At 49.6% G+C, this 26,902-nt stretch overlaps 1 protein-coding gene across 4 annotated transcripts in view; it reads left to right on the top strand.

Moving 5' to 3' along the window:
- LOC138750872 (serine/arginine-rich splicing factor 2-like) overlaps positions 1–25,595 on the top strand; it is a 29,906-nt gene extending 4,311 nt beyond the window's left edge. The window contains exons 3-6 of one of the 4 annotated variants that reach the window (XM_069912983.1): positions 7,752–7,868; positions 19,010–19,245; positions 21,051–21,601; positions 25,416–25,595. In XM_069912983.1, coding sequence (XP_069769084.1) covers positions 7,752–7,868; positions 19,010–19,245; positions 21,051–21,576 — 879 coding nt within the window. In that variant the 3' untranslated portion in view covers positions 21,577–21,601; positions 25,416–25,595. Of the gene's footprint in view, positions 1–7,751; positions 7,869–19,009; positions 19,246–21,050; positions 21,602–25,412 lie in introns of all 4 variants that reach the window. The other 3 variants (XM_069912982.1, XM_069912984.1, XM_069912985.1) reach the window with 3 other exon arrangements.
- The last annotated feature ends 1,307 nt before the right edge of the window (positions 25,596–26,902 follow it).

Raw genomic sequence — 26,902 nt, 5'->3', positions numbered from 1 at the left:
GGGACCTGGGGGGAGTGCGGTGGGGCGGAGGGACCTGTGGGGGAGTGCGGTGGGGCGGAGGGACCTGGGGGAGTGCGGAGGGTGCTGGGGGAGTGCGGAAGGTGCTGGGGGAGTGCGGTGGGGCGGAGGGACCTGGGGGAGTGCGGTGGGGCAGAGGGACCTGGGGGAGTGTGGAGGGACCTGGGGGAGTGTGGAGGGATCTGGGGGAGTGTGGAGGGATCTGGGGGAGTGTGGAGGGATCTGGGGGAGTGTGGAGGGATCTGGGGGAGTGGGGAGGGATCTGGGGGAGTGTGGAGGGATCTGGGGGAGTGTGGAGGGTCCTGGGGGAGTGCGGTGGGGCAGAGGGGCCTGGGGGAGTGCGGTGGGGCAGAGGGACATGGGGGAGTGCGGTGGGGCGGAGGGACCTGGGGGAGTGCTGTGGGGCGGAGGGATCGGGGGAGTGCGGTGGGGCGGAGGGACCTGGGGGAGTGCGGTGGGGCGGAGGGACCTGGGGGAGTGCGGTGGGGCGGAGGGACCTGGGGGAGTGCGGTGGGGCGGAGGGTGCTGGGGGAGTGCGGTGGGGCGGAGGGACCTGGGGGGGGACGGAGGGACCTGGGGGAGTGCGGTGTGGCGGAGGGACCTGCGGGAGTGTGGGGTGGCCTGGGGGAGTGCGGTGGGGCAGAGGGGCCTGGGGGAGTGCGGTGGGGCAGAGGGATCTGGGGGAGTGCGGTGGGGCAGAGGGATCTGGGGGAGTGCGGTGGGGCAGAGGGACCTGGGGGAGTGCGGTGGGGCAGAGGGACCTGGGGGAGTGCGGTGGGGCAGAGGGACCTGGGGGAGTGCGGTGGGGCAGCGGGACCTGTGGGAGTGCGGTGGGGCGGAGGGACCTGGGGGAGTGCTGCGGGGCGGAGGGATCGGGGGAGCGCGGCGGAGCGGAGGGATCGGGTGAGCGCGGCGGAGCGGAGGGATCGGGGGAGCGCGGCGGGGCGGATGGATCGGGGGAGCGCGGCGGGGCGGAGGGATCGGGGGAGTCCGGCGGGGCGGAGGGATCGGGGGAGTCCGGCGGGGCGGAGGGATCGGGGGAGTCCGGCGGGGCGGAGGGATCGGGGGAGTGCGGCGGGGCGGAGGGATCGGGGGAGTGCGGCGGGGCGGAGGGATCGGGGGAGTGCGGCGGGGCGGAGGGATCGGGGGAGTGCGGCGGGGCGGAGGGATCGGGGGAGTGCGGCGGGGCGGAGGGATCGGGGGAGTGCGGCGGGGCGGAGGGATCGGGGGAGTGCGGCGGGGCGGAGGGATCGGGGGAGTGCGGCGGGGCGGAGGGATCAGGGGAGTGCGGCGGGGCGGAGGGATCGGGGGAGTGCGGCGGGGCGGAGGGATCGGGGGAGTGCGGCGGGGCGGAGGGATCTGGTGGAGTGCGGCGGGGCGGAGGGTTCTGACGGGGTGCGGCGGGGCGGAGGGATCTGACGGGGTGCGGCGGGGCAGAGGGATCTGGGGGTGTGGGGGAGCAAACGGATACCCATACATTGTAACTTGATAATGGGGTCACTGGTAGAATGGGTGGTCAAATAGGCCTTCATCAGTCAGCAGTGAGTCGTGAAGTTGAGAGTTCCTGTTGTTCTTGTGAGGCCCCGTTTGGAGAATTGGATTCCGTTCTGGTCACCCGGCCGTGGGACTGATGTACATTGAGCTGGAGAGGTTCTGAGGGGATCGGCGAGGACGTTGCCAGGACTCGGGGAGAGGCCTGAGCTGTAGGGAGAGGTGGAGCCGGCTGGGGCTTTGTCCCGCTGAGCGCAGGAGGTTGAGGGGCGATCTCATGGAGGTGTACAGAACCTAGAAAGGGACAGGTTGGTGCGGGGGGTGGGGTTGGCGCTGGGAAGGTTTTACCCAGAGTTGGGAAAACAGTGGTCAGAAGGTCATAAGTTTTCCCCCTCTCTTTCCCTCCGTCACTCTCTGTTCCCACTTAACCCTCTCATGCAGGTGTACAGAACCTGGAGAGGGACGGGTCAGAGCGGCGGGTCGGTGTGGTGCCGAGAAGGTTTTACCCAGAGTTGGGGAATCAGAGACCAGGTTTAAGATGGGGGAAGAGATTTATCAGGAACCTGAGGGGAAGTTTTTTTTAGCAAAACAGGAAAGTCTGTCGTGCCTGAAACATTCAGCATGTCACGTAGCATCTGTCGGAATTGAAGGGTCATCCACATTGAGGGCCTGTCCTCTTTGTCAAGGCATGAGTAAAAATGGGCTGGCGCCCTAATAAAAAGATGGAGGAGGTTAGTGGCATTCATGCTGGCAACTCACTAAATGGACAAGTGGATGACCCGTGTGGCAGCTCCAGGTGAGCCGTTCACCCTGGACCCTGAATTCCCTAGCTCATGTGGACATTGCGGATCTAAGGGGGGGGACAACCTCCAGCGGTGAAGTCCTGAGTGACATGTTACATATTTGCAGAGCAGTGGAATCGTAGCAGGAATAAAGCACGTATGTGCGCAATGTATAAAAGACCGTGGAAAATCTCTCACAGTGGGCTTAAGACCATTCAAATTTGGGACAAACTCGCAGACCAGCTTGTCCTTACTCCTTAAACAATAGAGTATAACAAGTATTGACATAGCATTACGTGGGCTTAGGTATAAGTAATCTTGTGATGATCTAAAGCACAGGTACACGCTGATGGCCCCGCTGCCCTCCCTGTGAAATCTAACTGCACGGATATTAAAGCCACCAGGCTGACGCACGCATGCAGGCCCTTGTGTCCACCCGGTTGAGCAGGTTGGCCGTTCCCGCTGCAGCCGAGTCAACTTGGCTGGGCCCTTTCAGAGCCTGGTTGATTTTTTCACCCCACCGCCCAGTTATTTGGCAGTGTGAAAGGGACACTAACCAGTATGAGGATCGGTGGGAAGGTAGAAGTGATGGGGGAAGGGGGTCGCTCTCTGAATGGAGCAGGAAGGGGTGGGTAGCTGAAGGAAAGGAGATGGGGGTGGGGTAGGGAAAGAAAGAGGTGGGGAGGTGTTATCGGAAACTGGCGACGTTGATGTCGAAGCCATCCAGTGGGAGAGTGTCCAGACAGAAAATAAGGTGCAGTTCCTCTGATTTGCGGGTGGCCACAGTTTGGCGGTGCATGAGGCCATGGACTGACGTGGCAGAGTGGGGATGATGGGTAGAATTGAAAGCGTTGGCCAGTGGGAGATCCCTGCTATTGTGACGGGCTGAGCTGCTGAACAAAGCAAACTCCCAGACAACATCTTCTATCAAATCTCCCCTCATTCTTCCACACTCCAGGGAATAAAGTCGCAACCTGTGTAACCTTTCCCCGTAACACAGTTCCTGAAGTCTGGGCAACATCCCAGATGCAGTAAACGTCCCCTGCAGATTTACAAACGAAGTGTGGCATCATTTGGGAGGGTTGTTTGGGGCCCCGAATGGTGGTGAAGGAGGAGGTGTGGGTGCTTCCTGCGGCCTCAGGGGGTAGGCACCAAGGGGGGGCAATGGGTGGGAAGGGAGGAGTGGACAAGGGAGTTACGGAGGGAGTGGTCCCTGTGGAAGACGGAGAAGGGAAGATGTGTCTAGTGGTGGGATCACATAGTAGGTGGTGGAAATGCGTCGGCTGGTGGGGTGGAAGGTGAGAACGGGGAATCCTGTCCTTGCTGTGTGTGGGGGTGGAGGAGACCAGGGCAGATGTGAGGGTGATGGAGGATGTGCGGGTGAGCGCTGAGTTGGTGGTGGGAGAGGGGAAGCCACATTTTCTGAAGGACATCCCTGATTTGGCATGGAAGGCAGAGAAATGGAGAGAACAGAATGGAATCTTTAAAGGGGACAGGATGGGAAGAGGTGCAGTCGGAATAGCTGTGGATTTGTGGAAAATGTCCACAGGGTTTGTCTCCTAGGATGGAGACAGGACAAGAAAGGGGGAGAGTGCTGCTGGAGAGGTCGGGGTGGAAGTTGGCAGAAAAGTGGGTGAAGTCAGCGAGCTCATTGTGGGTAGTGAGGCAGCAGCAAAGTAGTCGCCATTGTAGCGAAGGAAGAGTTGAGGCCTTGCCTGTGAAGGCTTGAAGCATGCGAAGCCAACATAAGGGCAGAAATAGCTGGGACCCATGCCTTGTCCTGGAGAAAGTGGGATGAGGCGAAGGAGAAATGTCTGAGGGTGAGGATAAGTTCTGCCAGCCAGAGGAGGGGGTGGTGGAGGGGACTGGTTGGGTCTATTGTCCAGAAAGAAACAAAGGATGGGGGATGGGGATTGGATATCCATGAGGCGATCGAGTTCAGGGAACTGGAAGTTGTTGAAGTGATGGAGTGTGTGCGAAGTGTTCTGGATGTAGGTGGGGAGGGGGAACAAAATGGAGTCGAGGTAAACAGAGACCATTTTGGAGGGGCAGGAGCATGTGGACACGATGGGTCTGCTGGGTTTGTGGATCTTGGGGTACAAATCAGTAGAAAGGGGTATTAATTTAGTGGCCATTACAGAATCGTGGTTGCAGGGTGGAGAGGACTGGGAATTAAATATCCAAGGATATCAGGTCATAAGAGAGGTGGGGGAAGTTGAGATATGATTATTGTCATCTCATTGTGCAAGTGCAACCTGATGAAACAGTGTTCTCCAGTCCTCAGTGCAAATCACACAACCAGATCTAACACACATACACACAAATACATACAGGAGAAATCTATCTGTACAAATGAATATTGTTTTGTGAATATGAGAGTCTTGGAGGGTCAGTGTGGACAGCTCCTTTGGTCGTTCAGCATCCTCACTGTCTGTGGGAAGAAGCTGTTCCTCAGCCTGGTGGTGCTGGCTCTGATCCTCCCCTATCTTTTCCCCGACGGGAGCAGCTGAAAGATGAGGGGTGCGGAAGGGGGCCTCAATGATTTTGTGCGCCCTCTTGAGACAATGATCCTGGTAGATCATGTCGATTGTGGGGGGGGTGTGGGGAAGAGACTCCCTGCTGCTCCTGTGGATTGATGTCCGATCCATATCTCTGCAGGAACCGTACCCACACTGTTATGCAGCCAACCAGGCCGCTCTCGACAGAGCTCCTGTAGATGGTTGATGTGATGATGCCCGCTTCCGTCTTCTCAGGAAGTGCCGTCGCTGTGGCGCCTTCCTGATAAGTGAAGGGATAGTGAGTGTCACTGAATTAGAGAAATTCAATGAATTTCAAGCTCTTAGTTAAGGATGAGTTCAGGGCAATAATGAGAGATGGTGTAAGATCTAAGGAGCAAAATGTTGAATCCATTTAGGTCGAGATTAGGAATAGTGAAGGGCAAAAATCACTGGTGGGAGTTGTGTATAGGCCACCCCAATAATAACATTACAGTGGCTCATGCAATAAACGAAGAAATATCGAAGGCACATAAAGATGGAACAGCTGTTATTGTGGGGGACTTTAACATTTAAAGAGAGGGAATAGGTTTGTCAACAAACCTTGAGGAAGACTGCATAGAATGCATACGTGATGGCTTTCTTAAACAGCACATTACTGAACCTACAAGGGAATGTGCTTTAGAACTAGAGACAGAATCAGGCCACCTCGACTCCTCTAGTCTGTGCTGAACCATTTCTTTTCCTAGTCCCACTGACCTGCACCCAGCTCATAGCCCTCCATATCCCTCGCATCCATGTACCTGTCCAAATTCTTTTTAAATGTTCAAATTGAGCCCACGTTTACCATTTCAGCTGGAAGCTCGTTCCACACTCCCACCCCTCTCTGTGTGGTTTCCTCTAAACTTTTCCCCTTTTACCCTTAACCCATGTCCTCTAGTTAGTATCTCACCTGCCCTCAGTGGAAAAAGCTTATCTACATTTACTCTGTCTGTTGCCCTCATAATTTTAAGTACCTCGATCAAATCTCCCCTCATTCTTCCACACTCCAGAATAAAGTCCCAACCTATTTAACCTTTCCCTGAAACTCAGTTCCTGAAGTATGGGCAACATCCTAGTAAATCTTTTCTGCACTCTTTCTATCTTATTGATATCTTTCCTATAGTTAAGTGACCAGAACTGCAGACAATACTCCAAATTTGGCCTCACCAATGTCTACACAACTTTACCCTAACATCCCAACTCCTGTACTTATGAAGGCCACTATGTCAAAAGCTCTCTTTACAACCCTATCCACCTGTGGTGCCACTTTCAGGGAATTATCTATCTGTATTCCCAGATCCCTCGGTTCTACCACACTCCTCAGTGCCCGACCATTTACCGGGTACGTCCTTTCTTGATTTATCCTTCCAAAATGCAACACCACACTTGTTTGCATTAAACTCCATCTGCCATTTTTCAGACCATCTTACCAGCTGGTCCAGAATCCTCCAAGTTTTGAAAATCTTCTTTGCTGCCTACAATGCCTTCAGTCTTAGTGTCACTTGCAAACTTGGTGATCCAATTTACCACATTATCATCCAGATCATTGGTTCCAGCACTAATCCCTGAGGCACACCACTAGTCATGGGCATCCAGTCTGAGAAGCAACCATCCACTGCTACTCTCTGGCTTCTCCCATCCAGCTATTGTGAATCCAGTTCACTGCCTCACTGTGACTATCAAGCATCCGAAACTTCCTGACTAACCTCCCATATGGGACCTCTTCAAAGGCCTTATTAAAGTCCACGTAGACAATATCCACAGTCATTTCTTCATCAACTTCCCTGGTAACCTCTTTGGAAAAACTCTAAGATTGGTTAAACATGACCTACCACGCACAAAACCATGTTGATTATCCCCGATTATCTAAATAATTGTATATCTGATCTCTTTGAACACCTTCCAACAATTTACTTAGGTCGGGCTCACCAGCCAATAATTTCCAGGGTTATTTGTGGAGCCTTTGTTAAACAATGGAACAACATGAGCTACCCTCTAATCCTCTGGCACCTCACCTGTGGCTAAGGACATTTTAAATATTTCTGCCAGAGCCCCTGCAATTTCTACACTAATTTCCTTCAACGTCTGAGAGAAAATCTTGTCAGGCCCTGGGGATTTATCCACCCTTATTTGCTTTACAACAGCAATGTTAGCTCTGGTGCTATACAATGAGGCAGGTGAAGTTAGCAATCTTGTAGTTAGGGATCCTCTTGGATGACAGTAATGAGTGTGTTTCTCATCCACATGGAGAGTACAGTGTGTTAAACCAAAATAAGGGACACTACAATGGGTTGAGGAAGGAGTTGGCGATGTTAAACTGGGAACACAGACTACATGGAGGGACAGTTGAGGAACACAGTGAGAACTTTCAAAGATATCTTTCACAGTGCTCAACAAAAGTAAATTCCATTTAAAAGCAAGGACAGTCAGGGTGGGTCAGCCAGCCTTGGATAACTAAGGAAATAAAGGAAGGGATCAAACTAAAAGCTTGTGCGTACAAAGTTGCCAAGAGCAGCAGGAAAGAAGATTGGGAAGTTTCTTATTCTGTTGGACTTCGTAAACATACTAAAAGTGAACTGACAGTTCTCACTAACAGAATTAAAGAGATCAACAAATTATATTCTATGACATCTAGTGTGGACCTTTATAAGGAAAGAGTAGAACTTCAAACTCAGCATGTTATTATTAATTTACCCTTTCGAGAATCAACTACTTAAACTTAAATCTCAATTTTATGTACATGGAGAGAATTCAGGTAAGCTGTTTGCTAGTCAACTGAAGGCAGTGGGATCTGAAAGACAAATTACAAAGATATGCAAGAAGGATGGAAACTTTACTTTTGATCGTGCTGAAATTAATGGTGTTTCAGGAATTCTATTTTGATCTATACAAATCTGAATTTCTTTTCTATTTCAATGGATAGATTCTTGGAACAATTGAATGTCCCCAAAATATCGCCAGAAGATCAAAACTTGTTGGAAGCTCCAATTTCAGAGTTGGAAGTTTCCCAAGCTGTTTCTTCAATCTGGCAAGGCCCCAGGTCTGGTTGGTTTTATGGTGGAATTAAAAAAAAATCATTTACTAATTTATTTACCCTTCAACTATGTAAAACATTTGAAAATTCTGTTTTCTCTGGGACCTTCAGGGCAGCTTTTTATGAAGCGTCAATTTCATTGATTCCTAAAAACAGCTAAAGATCTGACTGACTGTACTTCCTATCGGGCAATTTCTTTGCTGAATGTAGATTTTAAGATTATTCCTAAGGTTTTGGCTGGTAGATTGGAAAATATCCTTCCCTCTGTTATATTTAAAGATCAGACTGGATTTATTGAAGGTCGCTATTCACATTTTAACATCTGTCGATTATTGAACCTTATTTATTCCCCTTCAGATATAATTCCAGAATGTGCAGTTTCTCTAGATGCTGAAAAGGCTTTTGACAGAGTGGAGTGGAACTATTTATTTGAAACATTAAGGAGATTTAATTTTGGTATGGGCTTTATATCACAGATTAAATTGATTTATAATACCCCCTTAGCTATTGTGGTTACTAATAATAACAAATCCTCTTTATTTATACTGTTTAGAGAACTAGGCAGGTTTGTCCCCTTAGCCCCCTTGCTAGTTGGTGTAGCTTTAGGACCTCTGACAATACCCTGAGAGGTTCAAGGGATTGTCAGAAACGGAATAACTCACAAGGTTTCTTTGTATACAGATGACCTATGAGTTTATATTTCAGATGCTGAAAGGTCTATCCTAGTGATGTTATTTGTGTTTTCTCAGTTCAACTCTTTCCCTGGATGTAAATTAAACCTTCATAAAAGTGAACCTTTTCCGATTAATATGCAGGTGTAGCGACTGCTGTGGCCATGCTATGAAATGAAGAAACGTCCACACAGTATGTGGATGAACCAGAAACTGGCTTTATTATTTGAATTCATTGCGTTGCCCCGTGGGGAACGCCCACTTCCGGAAGTGACGTCAATGTGGCGTAAAGTGCAGGCTTCTTTTCGGTAGTGGAGGGCCCGCGCCATCTTGGGATGGCTGACTGTTGCACCGATTCGGCCCTTCCACCTGTGTGGTCGCTCAGCCTGCTACACCCCTCCCCCCCAGAAGTGCCACCGACCCCTGAGTGGTTTAATTTACAGTCTCTGGGTGGTCAGCTGGGGGTCTGACAGGTCGGAGTCCAGGTATGTGGCTTTGAGGCAGTCGACTGAATCTGTCCTGTCGGCCGCCAGTGTCCAGTGTAAACACGACACCGTCTCTCTGTAGTACCTTGAACAGGCCTTCGTATGGGCACTATAGGGTGTTCTTTACTGACTGCTCCTTATGAAAATGTAGTGGGTGGACTGCAGGTCTGTGAGGATATGGCTGGGTGGCGAGTTGTGTCGAGACAGTGGCGGGGGGGAGCGTTCACCCGCTTGCACCCTCAACCTCAGGAGGACATCGAAGGCAGTGGGCTGTGGGCCAGGAGGGTTGAAATGGATGTCCCCAGGAATGGTGAGTTCCTGCGGAACGAGGCTGCCAGGTCCTCCGGTGACATGCGAATGCCTAGGAGTACCCATGGGTGTTCATCCACCCAGTTCGGGCCATGCAGTCAGGCTTTCAAGATGGCCTTCAGGTGGTGGTGGAAACGCTCGACCAGGCCATTTGCTTGGGAGTGGTAGGCCATGGCATGGTGTACTTGACTGCTGCAGAATTTAGTCAGGTTGGACCAGAGCGAGGAGGTGAACTGTGCCCTTTGGTCTGAGATATATGGGTCGGGACTCCGAAGCGCGCAACCCATGTGGATAGGAAAGCCCTGGCACACGTCTCCATGTCACGTGCAGGCATAGGTATTGCCTCCGAGCAGCAGGTAAATAGGTCATTTGTCGTGAACAGGTACCGCATTCCCTGGCTCACGGGGAGTGGGCCGACGATGTCTACCTGGACATGCTCGAACTGGAATTGCACCGGCTCGAAAGTCTGGAGTGGGGCTTTAGTGTGCCAGTATAACTTGACGTGCTGGCACTAAACAGGTTCGGACCCACAGGGTCACATCTCAGTGGAGACCATGCCACACGAACTTGTCGGACATCAGGCAGACTGTGGGCCTTATGGAGGGGTGGAACAGGCTGTGGATCTGGTTGAAAACCCACCATCGCCAGGTCGCGGGTAGGATGGATCTAGGAAACCCTATGGAGACATCGCACAGCAGGGTTGGGCCTCCTGGTGAGGGGCAGAAATCGCTGACCTTCAGGCTGGTAATGGCCCTCCAGTAGGCCTGCATGTCTGCGCCCTCCGTATGGTCCTTGGCCAGCTGGGTGGCATCAAGCCCCCTGAAGTTGTGGCGATCGTGGATAGCGTTGGACTTGCCTGCGATGTGGCGAATCTCCATGGTATACTCTGAGATGTAGGAGAGATGCCGCTGTTGTCTCGCCAACCATGGGTCAGGGATCTTGTAGGTTAGCAGTTTGTGGTCCGTGTAGACTCGCAAAGGCAAATAGCGCCTTTGGAAGACTACACAAAGAGTCTGGAAAAACAACCAACTGAAAAACCTCACAAAGATAAGCGTACACAGAGCCGTTGTCATACCCACACTCCTGTTCGGCTCCGAATCATGGGTCCTCTACCGGCATCACCTACAGCTCCTAGAACGCTTCCACCAGCGTTGTCTGCGCTCCATCCTGAACATTCATTGGAGCAACTTCATCCCTAACATCGAAGTACTCGAGATGGCAGAGGCCGACAGCATCGAATCCACGCTGTTGAAGATCAAACTGCGCTGGTAGGTCGCGTCTTCAGAATGGAGGACCATTGCCTTCCCAAGATCGTGTTATATGGCGAGCTCTCCACTGGCCATCGTGTCAGAGGTGCACCAAAGAAGAGGTACAAGGACTGCCTAAAGAAATCTCTTGGTGCCTGCCACATTGACCACCGCCAGTGGGCTGATATCGGCTCAAACCGTGCATCTTTGCACCTCACAGTTCGGCGGGCAGCAACCTCCTTTGAAGAAGACCGCAGAGCCCACCTCACTGACAAAAGACAAAGGAGGAAAAACCCAACACCCAACCCCAACCAACCAATTTTCCCCTGCAACCGTGTCTGCCTGTCCCACATCGGACTTGTCAGCCACAAACGAGCCTGCAGCTCATGTGGACTTTTACCCCTCCATAAATCTTCATCCGCGAAGCCAAGCCAAAGAGAAAGAGGTGGTGAAAACACTTCCCTCTAACATGTATCGGAAGTGCCATATCACCAGGTACCGGGCTAACAGTTCACGGTCGAACGCGCTGTATTTTATCTCTAGCGTTCGGAGGTGTTTACTGAAGAAAGCCAGGGGGGCGCCAGTGCTCGTCGACCCATTATGCATCTGTTGTAAGGGCCAGGGGGTAGGTCAAGTCTGGGTGCATCAGCACCGTGGCACTTGCCAGTGCCATTTTTGTGGAGTGGAAGGCTTCTGTGGTGTAGGGTGTCCACTGGAGTGTCTTGTCGCTGTGCTTGACGGGGTTGAAAAGGGGCTGCATGAAGGGGGCCACTCCCGATAGGAAGGGATGGTAGAAGTTAACCATCCCCAGGAACTCCTGCAGGCCTTTGGTCGTACTCGGCTTGCGGAAATTTTGAATGGCCTCTACCTTGTTGGGCAGTGGCGTGGCTCTCTCTGGGGAGATGCGGTGTCCCAAGAAATCTATTGTCTCTAAGCCGAACTGGCCCTTGGCCGGGTTCACTTTGAGCCCGAACTACTGCAGTCTGTCGAAAAGGAGGGTCAGATACGTCCTGTGAGTGTTGGCATCGGGGCTGGCCATGGGCATGTCGTCTGAGTAGAGGATGATGAAATCGAGGTCCCTGCCAACCACATCCATTAGTCGCTGGAAAGTTTGGACCACGTTTTGTAGTCCAAAGGGCATCCGCAGGAACTCGAAGAGGCCGAAAGGTGTGATGATTGCCATTTTTTTGGAACGTCGCTGTGGTGTACTGGGATCTGATGCTATCCTTTGACGAGGTCCACCTTGAGAAAAATCAGTAACCTTGTAACCTCATGTGGGATAGGATACCTGTCTGGGACTGTCGCCTCGTTCAGCCATCTAGTCGATGCACGGGGACCAATTGACGGAGTCTTCTGCACTACATGGAGTGGGGAGGCCCACAGGCTGTTGGAATGGCGGGCGATCCCCAGCTCCTCAGCCAGCCTTGGCTTGCTGGAGCTTGTCTTGCGGGCGGTGCCGGGCCTCGATGTGGCCCGATGTGGGGGTTCTCGATGTGGGTGGGCCACGCCATGTGGCAGGTTAGAGTCATGGAAGTTGGGGCCAGTAAGGCTGGGTTCCTGGCCAGTAGGTGAGTGTACACATCTCGGTCCAGGGTGTGGATCCCTAAAGGCAAGAAGGAATGTTGCCGCAGGGTGAGGGGGACAGACTGGAACGTTGTGGTGTTTACTAACCGCATATTGTCATCTTGTAGTTTATGAGCCTGGTGGAAATCCACTTCGAGTAGTGCCTGTCCGCGGCCACGATGGTGCACTCCCACTGGAAGACCGTGTCTGCGAAGTGGATGGTGACCAGGCAGGTCCCATAGCTCAAAGGTTGTGTCTGCCCTCGAAATACGTCGGCGGGACGAGGCTGATTTCTATGCCCGTGTCGACTAGGAAATCCTTCTTCGTCCATTGGTCTCTGAGTTAGAATAGGCCTTTCAGAGCACCAACTGCTGAGGTCACTATTGGCAGCCGGCTTGCCCATTTCCTGTCACAGTGTTGGGTTTGGTAGTGGGGAATGAGCATGGAGGATGCACCTCTGGGTGTTCCAGCCCCATCGGCGGCAGTGGTAGATACAGTATCCACTGTGCTTCTTTGTACCTGTCACATTGTGGTTGTGCCGCAGCCACTGATGGGGTTTCCGATGGGCTGGTCGCGATGGTGGGACTGACGGTGTAGTCGGGCTGCACATGGAGAGAGCTCTGCTGTGGGGTGTGGAACAGCCTGTCTGCCTCCTTGGCTACCAGGTGCGGGGCACTGAAATCCATGTCCGAAAGCGCCGAGGAAATATGTACCGGAAGCTTGGAGAGGAACAGGGCCTCGAAGGGGAAACAGTCTGTCTGTCCATCCGCTAGGGCCACTATCTCGTGCATGAGCTTGGAGGGATTCCTGTCACCCAGGCCCTGCATGTTTAAGATCCAAACGGCGCACACATGCCGGCTGATTTCTAGGGAGTTGAGGTGGAACTGCTCATACTTACCCTCCATGGGTGGGTTCTCCATGAAGGAGCTTACTTTGGCAGCGGTGGCGGCAGTGTCCAGGGCGCTGACAACGTGCCCAAACTTGGTGTCCTCTGAGACAATTCCCCTGATGTGGAACAGGGACTCAACCAGCTGCAGCCAGTTCCTGGGCTGGTTTGCCCAGAAGGGCGGGAGATGCACATCCACCGCGTTGGTCGCAACCATCATGACTGTAGTAGCAGCGGATTCTTGCCTTCTGGTGCGTTCGACATTGGAACTGTCGGCGTCACCGGAAGTGATGTCAGCGTGTTGCTGTGTCGCTCCTCAGCTGGCAGTGCGCCACATGAATGTAACGTTATCCACAGGCTTCTTCTCGGTAGTGAACGAGGACCCGCGCCATCTTGAGATGGCTGACTGTTGTGGCGATTTAGCCCGTCCACCTGCGCGGTCACTTGGTCTGCTACACAGGTCCCTATTTTCATCCAAGTCCCATTAAAGATTGTCAGAGATAATTTCACACACTTGGGGGTTGAAATTACTAAATGATTTCAAGATTTCTATGAACTCAATTTTTCTTCTCTATTACACCAGATTGTCTTTTTCTAGACCAGTGGTTCTCAACCTTTTTCTTTCCACTCACATCCCACTTTTAAGTAATCCCAATGCCATCAGTGCTCTGTGATCAGTAAAGGATCGCTTCAGATGGCCTGTGGGTGGGAAGGGAAGGTTGAGAATCACTGCTCTAGACCCAAATGTGACTGAAATATTTGGCTGGAGAAAAATTGTCATTGGCCCATTTCCTTTGGAGTTCTAAAACCAGGGACATCACGGGTCAATGATAGATGATTAAAACAGTGGTTTTCAAGCTTTTCCTTCCCAGCCACACACCACCTGAAGCAATCCTTTACTGATCACAGAGCACCGATGGCATAGGGAATACTTAAATTGGTTTGTGAGTGGAAAGAGAAAGATTGAGACCCATTGCTCTCGGCCTCCAACAGTGATTCACTGGTTTTCTCATATTATGTCCTGTTTAAGTTTAGAAAAAAAATTGGATTAATTGGTGAAATTTGAAGATACACGGCGACCTCTTATGTCTTATTTTAATTTGATGTTTTTAATGTGATTCGATGTTCTCAGTCTTCCGGGTGAGATCTAGTCTGATCTGGGTTTTGTGGATTCAAGGTATGAATCAAAAGCTACAAAATGTATGGAACCCTCAGGATAAGCTACTCAGATGGTTTTTTTAAATTAGCATTTTTTAAAAAATAGAGTAGGTTAGGTGGGATTTTTAAAAATATATGTAATATTTTTGATGTCTTTTCTGTTTTCACCCAGTGCAGTGGAGGTGGAACAGACTTTATACAATTGGAAGTTTTATCTTGATATACATACAAATGTGATACTGTATTTTCAGTTTAATTCCCTTTTCTTCAGCATAAAAACCAGTAAAAAAAATTAAAAACATGAAACTTTTAAAAGCAAGAATGAAGCAGGAAGCAAGCAACAAAGAGAGGGAATGTTGGCTGCGAGTATAGATTATAACCGTAATTAGATTATAACCATAATTAGTACAAGATAGAACGGGTCGGTAATAGAAGGGGCAATGACAGATGTTATGGATGCGGTGGAAAGTGAGGAACTGTACATAACAGTTAAAGAGGTCGGACACGAGGATCTAAAGATAGAGAAATCCCCTGGTCCCAATGGAATGCATCCCAGGGAACTGAGAGAAATGGCAGGTTAGCGTTGAGGCTTTGGTGGTAATGTACCAAAATTCTCCGGGCGGGCCCTGAGGGATTGGAAGACGACATATGCCATGCCAATGCTCACAAGAGGATGCAGGCAGCAGGCCAGTTAGTTGAATGTCTGTAGTTGGGAAAATAACGAAGAATCTGGAGTGAAATTGATCTATCTGGCAGGCACAGCATGGATTCAGCAAAGGTGGGTCCTGCTCTATAAACTTACTGGAGTTCCCTGAGGATATAATGAGCATGGTAGATAGAGGGGAGCAGGCGGATGTGGTTTAACTGAATTTCTAGAAAGTGTTCAAGAAGGTGTCGCGTAAGGATGTAGTGTTGTTGGTGATGCATTAGCATGGATAGAGGGTTGGTTAACCAATAGAAAGCAGAGAGTTGGGGTGCAGGGGTGATTTACTGGTTGGCAATTGGTGGTGAACGGGATGCCGCAGGGGTCAGTGCTGGGCCTGTAACAGATCATGATGTACACTAACGATCAGGAAGGGGGGACAGAGAGTCGTTTATCTAAGCTTGCTGATGACACTAAATTGAGAGGAAAAGCACATTGTGGAGAGGATTCGGAGAGTGTGCAGGGAGATAGAGATAGGTTAAGTGAGTGGGAAAGGGCCCGGCAGATGGAGTATAACGTTGACAAATGTGAAAAAAACAGAATTTCAGATGATTATCTAAATGGAAAGTGATTGCGGCACGCTGCCGTGCAGAGAGACCTGGGAGGGCTGGTGCATGAATCGCAAAAGGTTGGTTGGCAGGTGTGGCGGCTAACAAGAAGGCAGATGGGACACTGGCTTTCATTGCCGGAGGGATGGAATTTAGGAGCAGGGTCCTGCTGCAACTGTACCAGGTACTGGTGAGGCCACATCTGGAGAACTGGGTGCAGTTCTGGTCTCCTTACTTGAGGAAGGATGCACTGGCTCTGGAGGTGGTGCAGAGGGGGTTCACCAGGTTGATTCCAGGAATGAGGGGGTTGGCCTTGGAGGAGAGATTGAGTCGTCTGGGACTGGACTCACTGGAATTTAGAAGAATGAGAGAAACATAAAATTATGAAATTATATAGATAAGATGGTGGTAGGTATGTTGCCATTGGTGGGGGAAGACTAGAACTAGAAGACGTAGCCTCAAGATTTAGGATGGAGATGAGGAGAAGGTGTATTTAAGACCAGGTTGGATGTATTTTTACAAAGTAGGGGAATGAAGGGTTATGGGGAAAAGGCAGGTAGGTGGAGATGAGGCCATCAGCAGTGATTTTAAGTGGAGGAGCAGGCTCGACGGGCCGGATGGCTGATTCCTGCTCCTATTTCTGATGTTTTTATGTCCCACTAACCATGGCCCTCCATACCTCTCCCATCCACGTACTGGTTCATATTTTTCTTTAATGTTAAAATTGAGCCACTTCAGCTCATTCCACCCTCCCACCCCTCTCTGTATGAAGAAGTTCCCCTAAACTTCTCCCCTTTCACCCTTAACCCATGACCTCTGGTTTGAGGTGAAAAACACAATGCTGGAGAAACTCAGCAGGTTAAACCGAGTACTTTGCATAGCAAAGATAAAGATACATAAGCAACAGTTTGGGGTTGAGCCCTTCATCAAGGTGAAGGCTGAGTTTCTCCTGCATTGTGTAATTACTTCAACCATGGTATCTGCAGATTTTTGCGTTTTGCTCCCCTGATTTGGATCTCACCCAACCTCAGTGGAAAAAAGAAAAAGCCTGCTTACATTTACTCTGTCTATACCTCTCATAATTTTGTACACCTCTTTCAAATCTCCCCTCATTCTTCTACACTCTAGGGAATAAAGTCCCCACCTGTTTAACCTTTCCCTGTAACTCAGTTCCTGAAGTCCAGGCAACATCCTAGTAAATTTCTGCACTCTTTCCATCTTATTGATATCCTTCCTGTAGTTTGGTGATGAGGACTGCACACAATACTTCAAATTTGGCCTCATCAATGTCTTCTGAAACTTCACCATAATATCCCACTTCTGTACTGAATACTTTGATTTATGAAGGTCAATGTGCCAAAAGCTCTCTATACAACCTGATCCACCCGTGACGCCACTTTCAGGGAATTATGTCAGAATTTATTGCCATGAAATTAGGTGTTTTGCGGCAGCATCTTAAAATATCGAAGTAAAATATTACAACCATCTTACAGCATTACTATAAAAAACCCAAGATGCACGAAAAGTCAGGCAGTGTCTTTGGTTCATTGATCACTCAGGAATCTGATGGCAGCGGGGAAGAAGCTGTCCCCTTTCCCTGATGGTAGCAGAGTGAAGAGGGCATGGCCTGGGTGGTGGGGCTCCTTGAGGATAGAAGCTACTTTTTGAAGACCCCGCCTCGTGGATGTCCTCGATGGAGTGAAGTCTGGTGACTGTGATGTCGCAGGCCGAGTGAAAAACCCTCTGGAGTTTATTCTTGTCCTGAGAGTTGGTGCCTCCGTACCAGGCAGAGATACAACCGGCCAGAATGCTCTCTACGGTCCACCTGTAGAGGTTTACGCGAGTCTTTGGTGACAGACTGAATCTGTATTCCCAGGTCCCTCTGTTCTACTGCACTCCTCAGTGCCCTACCATTTACCGTGTACATCCTACCTTGGTTTGCCCTTCCAAAATGCAACACCTCACACTTGTCTTCTTTAAATTCCATCTGCCATTTTTCCCAACTGGTCCAGATCCCTCTGCAAGCTTCGAAAGCCTTTCTCGTTGTGCACAACACCTCCACTTCTCCCCCAACTCCCATCTTGTCTGTATCCTGTTGCAACCTGCTACAATCTCCCCTCTCCCTTTCACCTCCTCTTTCCCTCCCTTTCCTGTTCCGTGTTCCTGATGCCCTTGAAACAAGGTCAGTGTTGTCATTTTGACCCCTTCCCTGGCAGCCTGTCCCACAGACCTATATGTGGAGTGGGGGGTGTCGCTTCTGTAAGTATCTCCCCTTCAATCCATGACCCTCTGAGGGGGTGGGGGAGATAGATGGTGACCATCCATTTTATCCATGCCCCCTCGAGGGATTTTATAAACCTCTAGAAGTCTCCCCCCCGCCCACCCCCCCCCATAACCTCAGGCGTTCCAGGGAAAAATGTCCCAGCCTATCCTGGAACCCTCTCCTTATTGCTCGAACCGCTTCCCCTCCCATCCAAAGAACATTCCGAGGAATGTTTTCCTCAGAAAGTTTGAAGTTTCTATTTGCCTCAGAAGGTATCCATTTCCCTTGACTTCCACAGCACTCCTGCCTCGTAGGTTTGGAGAAGCGCGATGTAGAGTGTGCAGTGGATGTAGTGTAGATGGACTAACTCACCCCAGGTGCATGGTGGATGTCATTTACATGGACTATCTCACCCCTGGCAAGCTGAAGGTGTGTTACTTCACACTCCTTGTTGATAAAGGAGGGTTGAAATGGGGGTGTGCTGCGGATGTTATGTGCACAGATTAATTCTAGGTATGGGGTGGATGTTGCGTGCACAGACTGAATCTCCCAGGTGTGCGGTGGATGTTGTATACATGGACTAATTCACCCCAGATGTGGGGTGGATTTTGTGTACACAGACTAACTCACCCAAGGTATGGGGCAGATGTGTATATAGACTAATATACCCCAGGTGTGTGGCGGATGTTGTGTACACAGACTAATCCACCCAGCTGTGGGTTGGATGTGTACATGGACTAACTTCCTCCTGATGTGTGTTGGATCTTATGTGCATGGACTAACTCACCCCACCCCCAAGGCGTGCAGTGTATCTTGTGTACATGGGCTAACTACCTCCAGGTGCGCAGTGGATGTTGTGTATATGGAACAACTCATCCAACCCCACCCCCAGGTGTGCAGTGGATGTTGTGTATATGGAATAACTCCCTCTAGGTGTGCAGTGGATGTTATGTATGTGGAATAACTCCCTCCAGGTATGCAGTGGATGCTGTGTATATGGAATAACTCGGCCCACTCCCCCCCCAGATGTGCGGCGGATATCATGAACATGGACTAACTCCCTCCAGTTGTGCAGCGGATGTTGTGTACGTGGACTAACTCCTACCAGGCGAGGAGTGGGGGGGGCGGGGGTTGTGTTCTCTCAGACTCTGTGGTGAAGGAGCTGATTACTGACCATTTTTCCTTTCCCTCCCACCCACCCTCCTTATCCCTGCTCCTTCCTTCCCGTCCTGCCAAAATCCATTCCTCCACTTCTCTCGCCTTGCAACCCACCAACTCCCACACCCGCCTCCATTCCCTGTTCCAACCCCCCAGGTGGGAGATGTCTACATCCCCCGGGACCGCTTCACCCGGGAGAGCCGGGGCTTTGCCTTTGTGCGTTTCTACGACAAGCGAGATGCTGAGGACGCCATTGACGCCATGGATGGGGCAATCCTCGACGGCCGGGAGCTCAGGGTGCAGATGGCCCGCTATTCCCGGCCCCCGGACTCGTATCGGAGAGGAGGGGGCTCGGGCAACCGGCGGGCCAGTCGGTACCGGCGCAGCAGGAGGTGGGTCTTGGGGTTGGGAAATATGGCACTGCAGTGTTGGATCCGAGGTGGGGGGGTGGGTGGGGAAGGTGGGACAGATGGGACGTGTCCTGGACACCAGCATCAGGTCTTCATTCCCGCCTCACCACCCCATCCCCCTCCCCCACCCTTCCCCCCCCCCCCCCCTTGTCCTGGAGGGGAGGTCTGAGGGGGAAGGGTGGATGAAGTGAATCCAGGGTGGAAGGAGTGGTGAGGGGAGGTTGGGCTGGTGTCCAGGAGGAGGGTGGGGGAGGAGGGCCTGGTGGGGGTTAAAGGGATGCTGTTGGGGGAGAGGGGAGGTGGGACTTGTATAAGGAGGAGGGAGTGTGGGGATAGTCCAAGGGGGAGGGGGTTGCTGGATCTCGCAGGCAATTGGGTGCTGAGAGGGGAAGTGTGGCTAATGATCGGGAGGAAGGTTGGGGGTAAGCTTGGGAGGGAGGGATGGGGTAGAATGTGCTGGGGATACAGGGGTGGGGAGAAGTTCCATGGGAGAGGAATGAGGGAAGAGTGGGGGATAGGGTAGGTCAAGGAGGGACAGGGAGGATGGGAAGGTCTGGGAGGGGTGGGGGAGAGTGTCATGGGGAAAGAGGAGGAATAGGGGAGGTTCCAGAGGGAGGTTGGGGAGAGCGCCATGGGGATAGTGGGGCTCTCATGGGGATGAGGGGAGGGGAGGGGAGGGGAGTGGGTCAAGGGGGTAGAGGAGAAGAAGAAGTGATAGGCAAGATGAATCTGGGGAGCCATTTGACGGTGTGACTGGGGTCCGCGGGGTGCGAAGGAGGGAGAGAGTTGGGAATCCAGGTATGAGGGGAGTAGATGGGGAAGTGGATTGAGAGGGGAGGGGGAAGAGCATAATGGGGGTACCGGGACCCTCGATCCAATCTGCTGAGCCTCACTGCTGCTGGGTTCCCTAAATCGGATGTGCCAGCACTGATCCGGCCATCATCATTTCACTTCTAACCTGGAGTAGAACAGGCAGAACTCGGAGAAGGGGATGTCACACAAAGCCAGGAATAGTGGAGAGAACTGTGTTTTGGGGGGGGTTATTCACGGGAGTCCCTGGGAGTGAGGGGGGGATATTCACGGAGAGACCCCTGGGAGTGAAGGGGGGGGATATTCACGGGGAGACCCCGGGAGCGGGGGAGATGATATTCACAGAGAGACACCCTGGGTGTGGGGGAGGTAACATTCATGGACAGATCCCTGGGAGTGGGGGAGATAATATTCACGGAGAGACCCCTGGGATTAAGGGGGGGATATTCATGGGGAGACTCCTGGGAGTGGGGGAGATAACATTCACGGACAGATCCCTGGGAGTGAGGGAGGGATATTCACGGGGTGACTCGGGAGTTGGGGGGGGCGGATAATATTCATGGGGAGACCCCGGGAATGGAGGGAATATTTATGGGGAGACCCCAGGAGTACGGGTGGGGGGTGGTGGAATATTCACCGAGAGACTGAATTATTTGCTGTCTTGTTGCTTTGGTTTGATTTTAACTTTAATTTTTTTCCTCCATCTCCCTTCTCTCTGCTTCTCCCTCCCCTAATCCACCCTCTTTTTCCTATTCCTACTCCTTCTCCCCATTTCCCACCTTCTGTATATACCCCCTCCCTCCTCCAATGCCCCTCTCTCTCCCCAATCCCCCTCCCTTCACCCCAATCCCCCAATCTTTCCCCTCCTTCCCTTCCCACCGTTTCCCCCCTCCCCCTCCCCACCTTTCCCCTCTGACCCCTCCTCCCTCTCCCTGCTCACTCCGCCTGTACCACTCCCCTTCTCCCTGCACCCACAGTCCCAGACGGAGACGACGTTCCCGTTCCCGCTCCCGTTCCCGGTCGCGTTCCAGCCGCTCCCACTCCCGTTCCCGTTCCCGCTCCAAGCCGGGGGCCCGGGGAAAGGGCCAGTCACGGGGCAGGGTGTCCCGTTCTCGTTCCCGCTCTCTCTCCCCCTCCCGTTCCCGCTCCCGTTCCCGTTCCCGCTCTAAGTCACCCTCTCCGCTACCGGCCAGGCCTGCGGGGGCCTCTCGTTCCCGTTCCCGTTCCCGCTCTCCTCCCAAGTCCGCCTCAGGCTCCCGCTCTCGCTCTCCATCCCCAGCCCCCCAGGAGCCCACCCCGGCTGAGCACGGGTCCCCCGAGAAGCCGGCCAGCAAGGACCCTTCCCCGGCAGCGCAGGAGCACTCACCCTCCCCTGTCCCCACCCCTTCCCCCACCCCTGTCCCAGCTCCGTCCCGATCCCCGTCGGCAACACCGGAGAGGAACAATGACTCGGGGCAAGGGGACCCATCACCTGAACCCGACGAGACCCCCCAGGCCGAGTGATGGATGTGGCGGACCGGGGCTGTGGGTGAGTGCCATGGACGGGGAGCAGCTGTGGCTGTGTTGGGTGAGGGGAGGGCAGCAGATGAGTGGAGGGGGGCAGGGCACCAGGTGAGTGTTGGGGAAGGGGCAAAATTCGCATATATATCTAAAACCATATAAACACAGCAAAGAAAGAGGCCAACTTGGTCCTTCTAGTCCATGCTGAACACCCCCTCCCACCTGACCCCACTGATCATATAACCATCTCACAGTTAAGCACAAAAACAGGCCAACTTGGCCCTTCTAGTCCATGCCGAACACCCGCTCCCACCTAACCCCATTAACCATAAAACCATCTAACAATTACAGCACAAAAACAGGCCAACTTGGCCCTTCTAGTCTATGCCGAACATCCCTCCCACCTAATTCCACTGACCATATAACCATCTAACAATTACAGCACAGAAACAGGCCAACTTGGCCCTTCTAGTCCACGCCAAACATTCCCTCCCACTTAATCCCACTGACCTTCACTCAACCTGTAACCCTCCATTCCTTTCCCGTCCATGTACAAATCCAACTTCTCCAGTAATGCTAATATCGAGCCTGCCTCCGCCCTTTCGTCTGGAAGCTCATTCTACACCCCCACCGCTCTCTGAGTAAAGAAGTCCCCCCTCCCCCATGTTTCCTCTAAACATTTGCCCCAACTCTCAGCTCATGTCTTCTCGTTTGTATCTATTTTATTCCATAATTAAATTTTCAAAATAGGTGGATCTTTAGTACATATTAACAATTTTGAATTCCATTTATAAACAAATTCCTGCATATAATTTTTATCTATTTTACTTAATTCTATTTTTTCCCAAGTTAAAGATTTCTCTTAAATCAAACATTCCATTAATAAACTTCAATTGAGCAGCTTTATAATAGTTGTCAAAATGTGGAAGTTGTAAACCTCCTAATTCAAATTTCCAAGTTAATTTTTCTAAACAAATTTTAGCCATCTTTCCTTTCCATAAAAACTTCCTAATAATTGAGTACAAATCTTTAAAAAATTTCCTAGGTATACTGCAAGGGATGTATTGAAAAAGGTATTGAATCCTTGGAAAAATATTCATTTAATACAATTTTTGCTAGTAATTAAGAGTTGGAGGTAAATCATCCCATCTATTTAAATCATCCTTGATTTTATTAAATAATGGTAAATCATTCAATTTATCCAAATTTTTGTCAATTTTAATCCCTGGATATTTAATTCCATTATCTGACCATCTAAATTGAACAAGTTGTGCACATTGATTATAATCTCAACCAAAGGCATAATTTCACTTTTATTCCAATTAATTTTATTACCTGATGTTTTGCCATGTTTTCAGCCTCATACATAAAAAAGAGTTCATAGGATCTGTTATATAAATCAAAACATAATCAGCAAACAAATTAATCTACTATTCCTCACTAGAAACTTTAATATTAATATCTTGACTTATTAATTCTGCTAAAGGTTCAATTGCTAAAACAAATAAAGCTGGAGATAATGGACATTCTCGTCTAGAGAAAGCTGAAGAAATTTGTCCATTAGTCACAACTTTAGCAGAAGAGTTTTTATGTAAAATTTAACCTAATTAACAAATATTGGTCAAACCCCAAATTTTTCTAACACCTTAAAGAAATAATTCCATTTTAATCTATCAAAAGTCTTTTTAGCATCTAAAGCTAGAACCAATGCCAAATCTGACTTCTTTTGAAACATATATTAAACTAATTAATTTAGCAATATTATCTGCAGATTGTCGCTTTTTAACAAAACCTGATTGATCCATATGAATTAAATCCAGTAAATTTTTAGTCAATCTATTTGCTAAAATTTTGGCTATAATTTTATAATCAACATTTAATAATGATATTGGCCTATAAGATTCATTTTTTGATAAATTATCTTCCTTGGGTATAACAGTTATAATTGAATTTGAAAAAGATTCCAGTAAAGAATGGGTTTCCATTGCTTGTTTCAACCATAAAAGGAGGTAGTAACAAATTTTTAAATATCTTATAAAATTTCGGCGGAAAACCATCCATTCCTGGGGACTTACTACTTTGTAAAGAATTAAGAGCATTAATAATTTCTTTAACTGTAAATGGGGCATCTAAATCTTTCCGATCTTGGCAATTTAAAGAAGAAAGATGAATTTCAGATAAAAAATTATTAACCTTAATTTCATCATTATCAGATTGAGATATATATAAATTAAAATAAAAATCTTGAAAGAATCATTTATTTCTTGTGGTTTATGTAATTTTTGAATTCCTTTTAATAGCATTGATACTCTTTGAAATTTGTTCCGTCTTCAATTGCCAAGCCAAAACTTTATGTGCTCTTTCCCCCAATTCATAATGCTTCCGACTAGTTTTCTCAATTAATTTCTTTGTTCTATAAGTTTGTATTTGAATTATAATATAATTTCTTATTTATTCAATCTGTTTTTTATTCAGATATATTCTGCAAATAATTTTTTAGGTTCTCTATTTTATCAATTTGTCTACTTTTTTAAAATTAAACTTTATTTATTTGAAGAATCATTAGAATATATTCCATAAAGAAAGTTTTATATGAATATATATAAAAAAAATCAAAAAAACAAAGAAAGAAAAAAAACCCCAAAAAGTTAAATCAAATCCTCACTGCCCCCCACCCCGTCAGTCAGCTCTCTTAAGGAGAGCCAAAAATATATAAACAGAAACTAAGAATATATAATAAATCAAAATATATCTAAATGCATATACTCCAAATATGGTAACCACTTATTAACAAAAAAAGAATAATTATGCAGATTATGTAATTTTTTTCCATAACCATACAAGCTTTCAATTCATTCTGCCATCGCATTATATTAATCACTATGATATCTTTCCATGTACTTGCTAAACATTTTAAAGCTACAGACAATGTTAAATATATAAATGCAATTTGAAATTTATCTAACCCTAATCCCTTTAAAGGAATCGTATAACCCATTAAAAAAATAGATGGATCTAATGGTAACAAAATTATATAGTTTTTCCAAAATTAACTTAATTTCATCCCAGAATGGTTGTATATGCACACAAGACCAAACAGCATGTAAAAAAGTTCCAGTACATACACCACATCTAAAACAAGAATCCAAATTAATAAAACCATATTTTTTCAATTTCTCTGGGGTTAAATACGACTGATGTAGAAAATTATAATTAACCATTCCATACCACACATTCGTCAATTTAGTCACACTGTCATGACACGTATCTGCCCAATAATCTTCAGGAAAAACAAAACCTAAATCATTTTCCCATTTAGGCTTCAACTTCTCCCATTCTGACTTATTCATATTCTTTTGTAATACTTGGTACGTAACACCACAGAAACAGGCCATCTTGGCCCTTCTGATCCATGCTGAACACCCCCTCCCACCTAACCCCACTGACCATATAACCATCTAACAATTACACTACAGAAGTAGCCAAACTTGGCCCTTCTGCTCCACGCCAAACATCCCTTCCCACCTACACCATTGACCATATAATTATCTACCAAATACACCACAGATACAGGCCAACTTGGCTCTTCTCGTCCACATCGAACACCCCCTCCCACCAAACCCTACTGACCATATAACCATTTAACAAACACATCACAGAAACAAGCCATCTTGGCCCTTCTAGTCCACGCCAAACACCCCCCCCCCCCCCCCGCCATTTCCATGACGGGACAGGGGCTGTCTCTGCGGAGGAACCTTGGATGGGTTCCACCTCTCTCTTCCTGTCAAAGTGGTGATATTGTCCTTGCTTCTCTCTCTCCCCCACCCATCTCTCCTCAGCAGGCTGCTTCGTGGCTAGGCTGGAGTTCCATGGAGGAATCGTGAGACAGAGGACCGATCCCGACATCCGGGTGTTTTGGGAAGTGTCGGGCAGTGGGGATGGTGTGGGCACAACACACCAACAGGCCTGGCCAATTCCAATATTCTGCTTTAATTTTGTTTATATAAAATTTCATAAAACTACTACTGACTGTAAGCTCGACTTATTTCCACAGATGCCTTTGGGGGGGAGCAGAGAACAGAGATCGGGGGGGGGGGTTACAGAGACAGGGAAGGGGGTTTGAACAGGGGACGGGGAGCGGAGGGGTTTATAGAGACGAAGTGGGGTTTGAACGGGGACAGGGACTGGAGGGGGTTACAGAGTGGGAGGATGTTTGAACAGGGGGACAGGGAGCAGAGGGGGTTACAGAGACAGGGAGGAGGGTTGAACAGGGTGACGGGGAGCGGAGGGGGTTACAGAGATGGAGGGGGGTTTGAACAGGACAAGGAGCGGAGCAGGTGACACGTCCATACCTGCGGTTCATCTGATTGTGGCCCCCACTGGTGTCTCCACATTCACTGGCTGGGATCTCGAAAGGATCTGGCTTTGGCTGGGATGTTTATCCCTGAAACATAGAAAGTTGGGTGGGGTGGTGGAGGGGATAAACATCCCACAAGTTGGGGGGGCATGGAGATGTTAGATGGCCACCTTCTCCCCATTCGGGAGTCTAATACTGGAGGGTCATGGGTTTAAAGGGGAGACATCCACCTCACACAGAGTGGGGTGGGTCTTTGATGAGCTGCCCGGGTGGGTGGGGAGGGCTTGAGGTGGGAGCAATGACCTTGTTGAAGGGGTGGGTGCTGGTGAAAGGGAGGTTGGAGATTGATTTGTCTGGGACTGTGTTTGCAGTTTGGAAGAACACGGAGGAAGGTTAGGATAGGATGGGAAGTTTGGGGAGGGTCATTGAGGTGACAGGAAAGTTGAAGACAGTGTTGGAGGTTACAACAGGGTATAGACAGGCTACAGAGTTGCCGGACCGGAGGCAGGTGGAGTTCAATCCAGGTAAGTGTGAAGTGTTGCACTTTACAAGGTGGAACTGAAGGTTCATGGCAGGAGCGTGAAGGAACTGGGATCTTGGGGTCCAAATCCACAGACCTCAAGGTGGATGGAGAGGTTGAGAAGGGCTACAATGTGTTCATTCACCGGGGGATTGAGTTCAAGAGCCGACAGATGATGTTGCAGCTCTGTAAAACCCTGGTGAGACCACACTGGGAATATTGTGTTCAGTTCTGGTCACCTCATGACAGGAAGGACGTGGTAGCTATGGAGAAGGGGCAGAGGAGATTCAGCAGGACGTTGCCTGGATTGCGGAATGTAATGTAACAGAGCTGAGGGGCTTTTCTCTTTGGAGCGAAGAAGGATGAGGAGACTTGATTGAGGTCGACAGATTCTGACGGGTGTGGACAGCCAGCGCCCTTTTTCCTAGGCGACAGTCACAGACACAAGAGAT

The sequence above is a fragment of the Narcine bancroftii genome, unplaced genomic scaffold (assembly GCF_036971445.1).
Source record: "Narcine bancroftii isolate sNarBan1 unplaced genomic scaffold, sNarBan1.hap1 Scaffold_287, whole genome shotgun sequence".
Classification (NCBI taxonomy): domain Eukaryota; kingdom Metazoa; phylum Chordata; class Chondrichthyes; order Torpediniformes; family Narcinidae; genus Narcine; species Narcine bancroftii.
The sequence above is the reverse complement of the archived record's forward strand: the minus strand, read 5'-3'. Positions and strand labels throughout refer to the sequence as shown.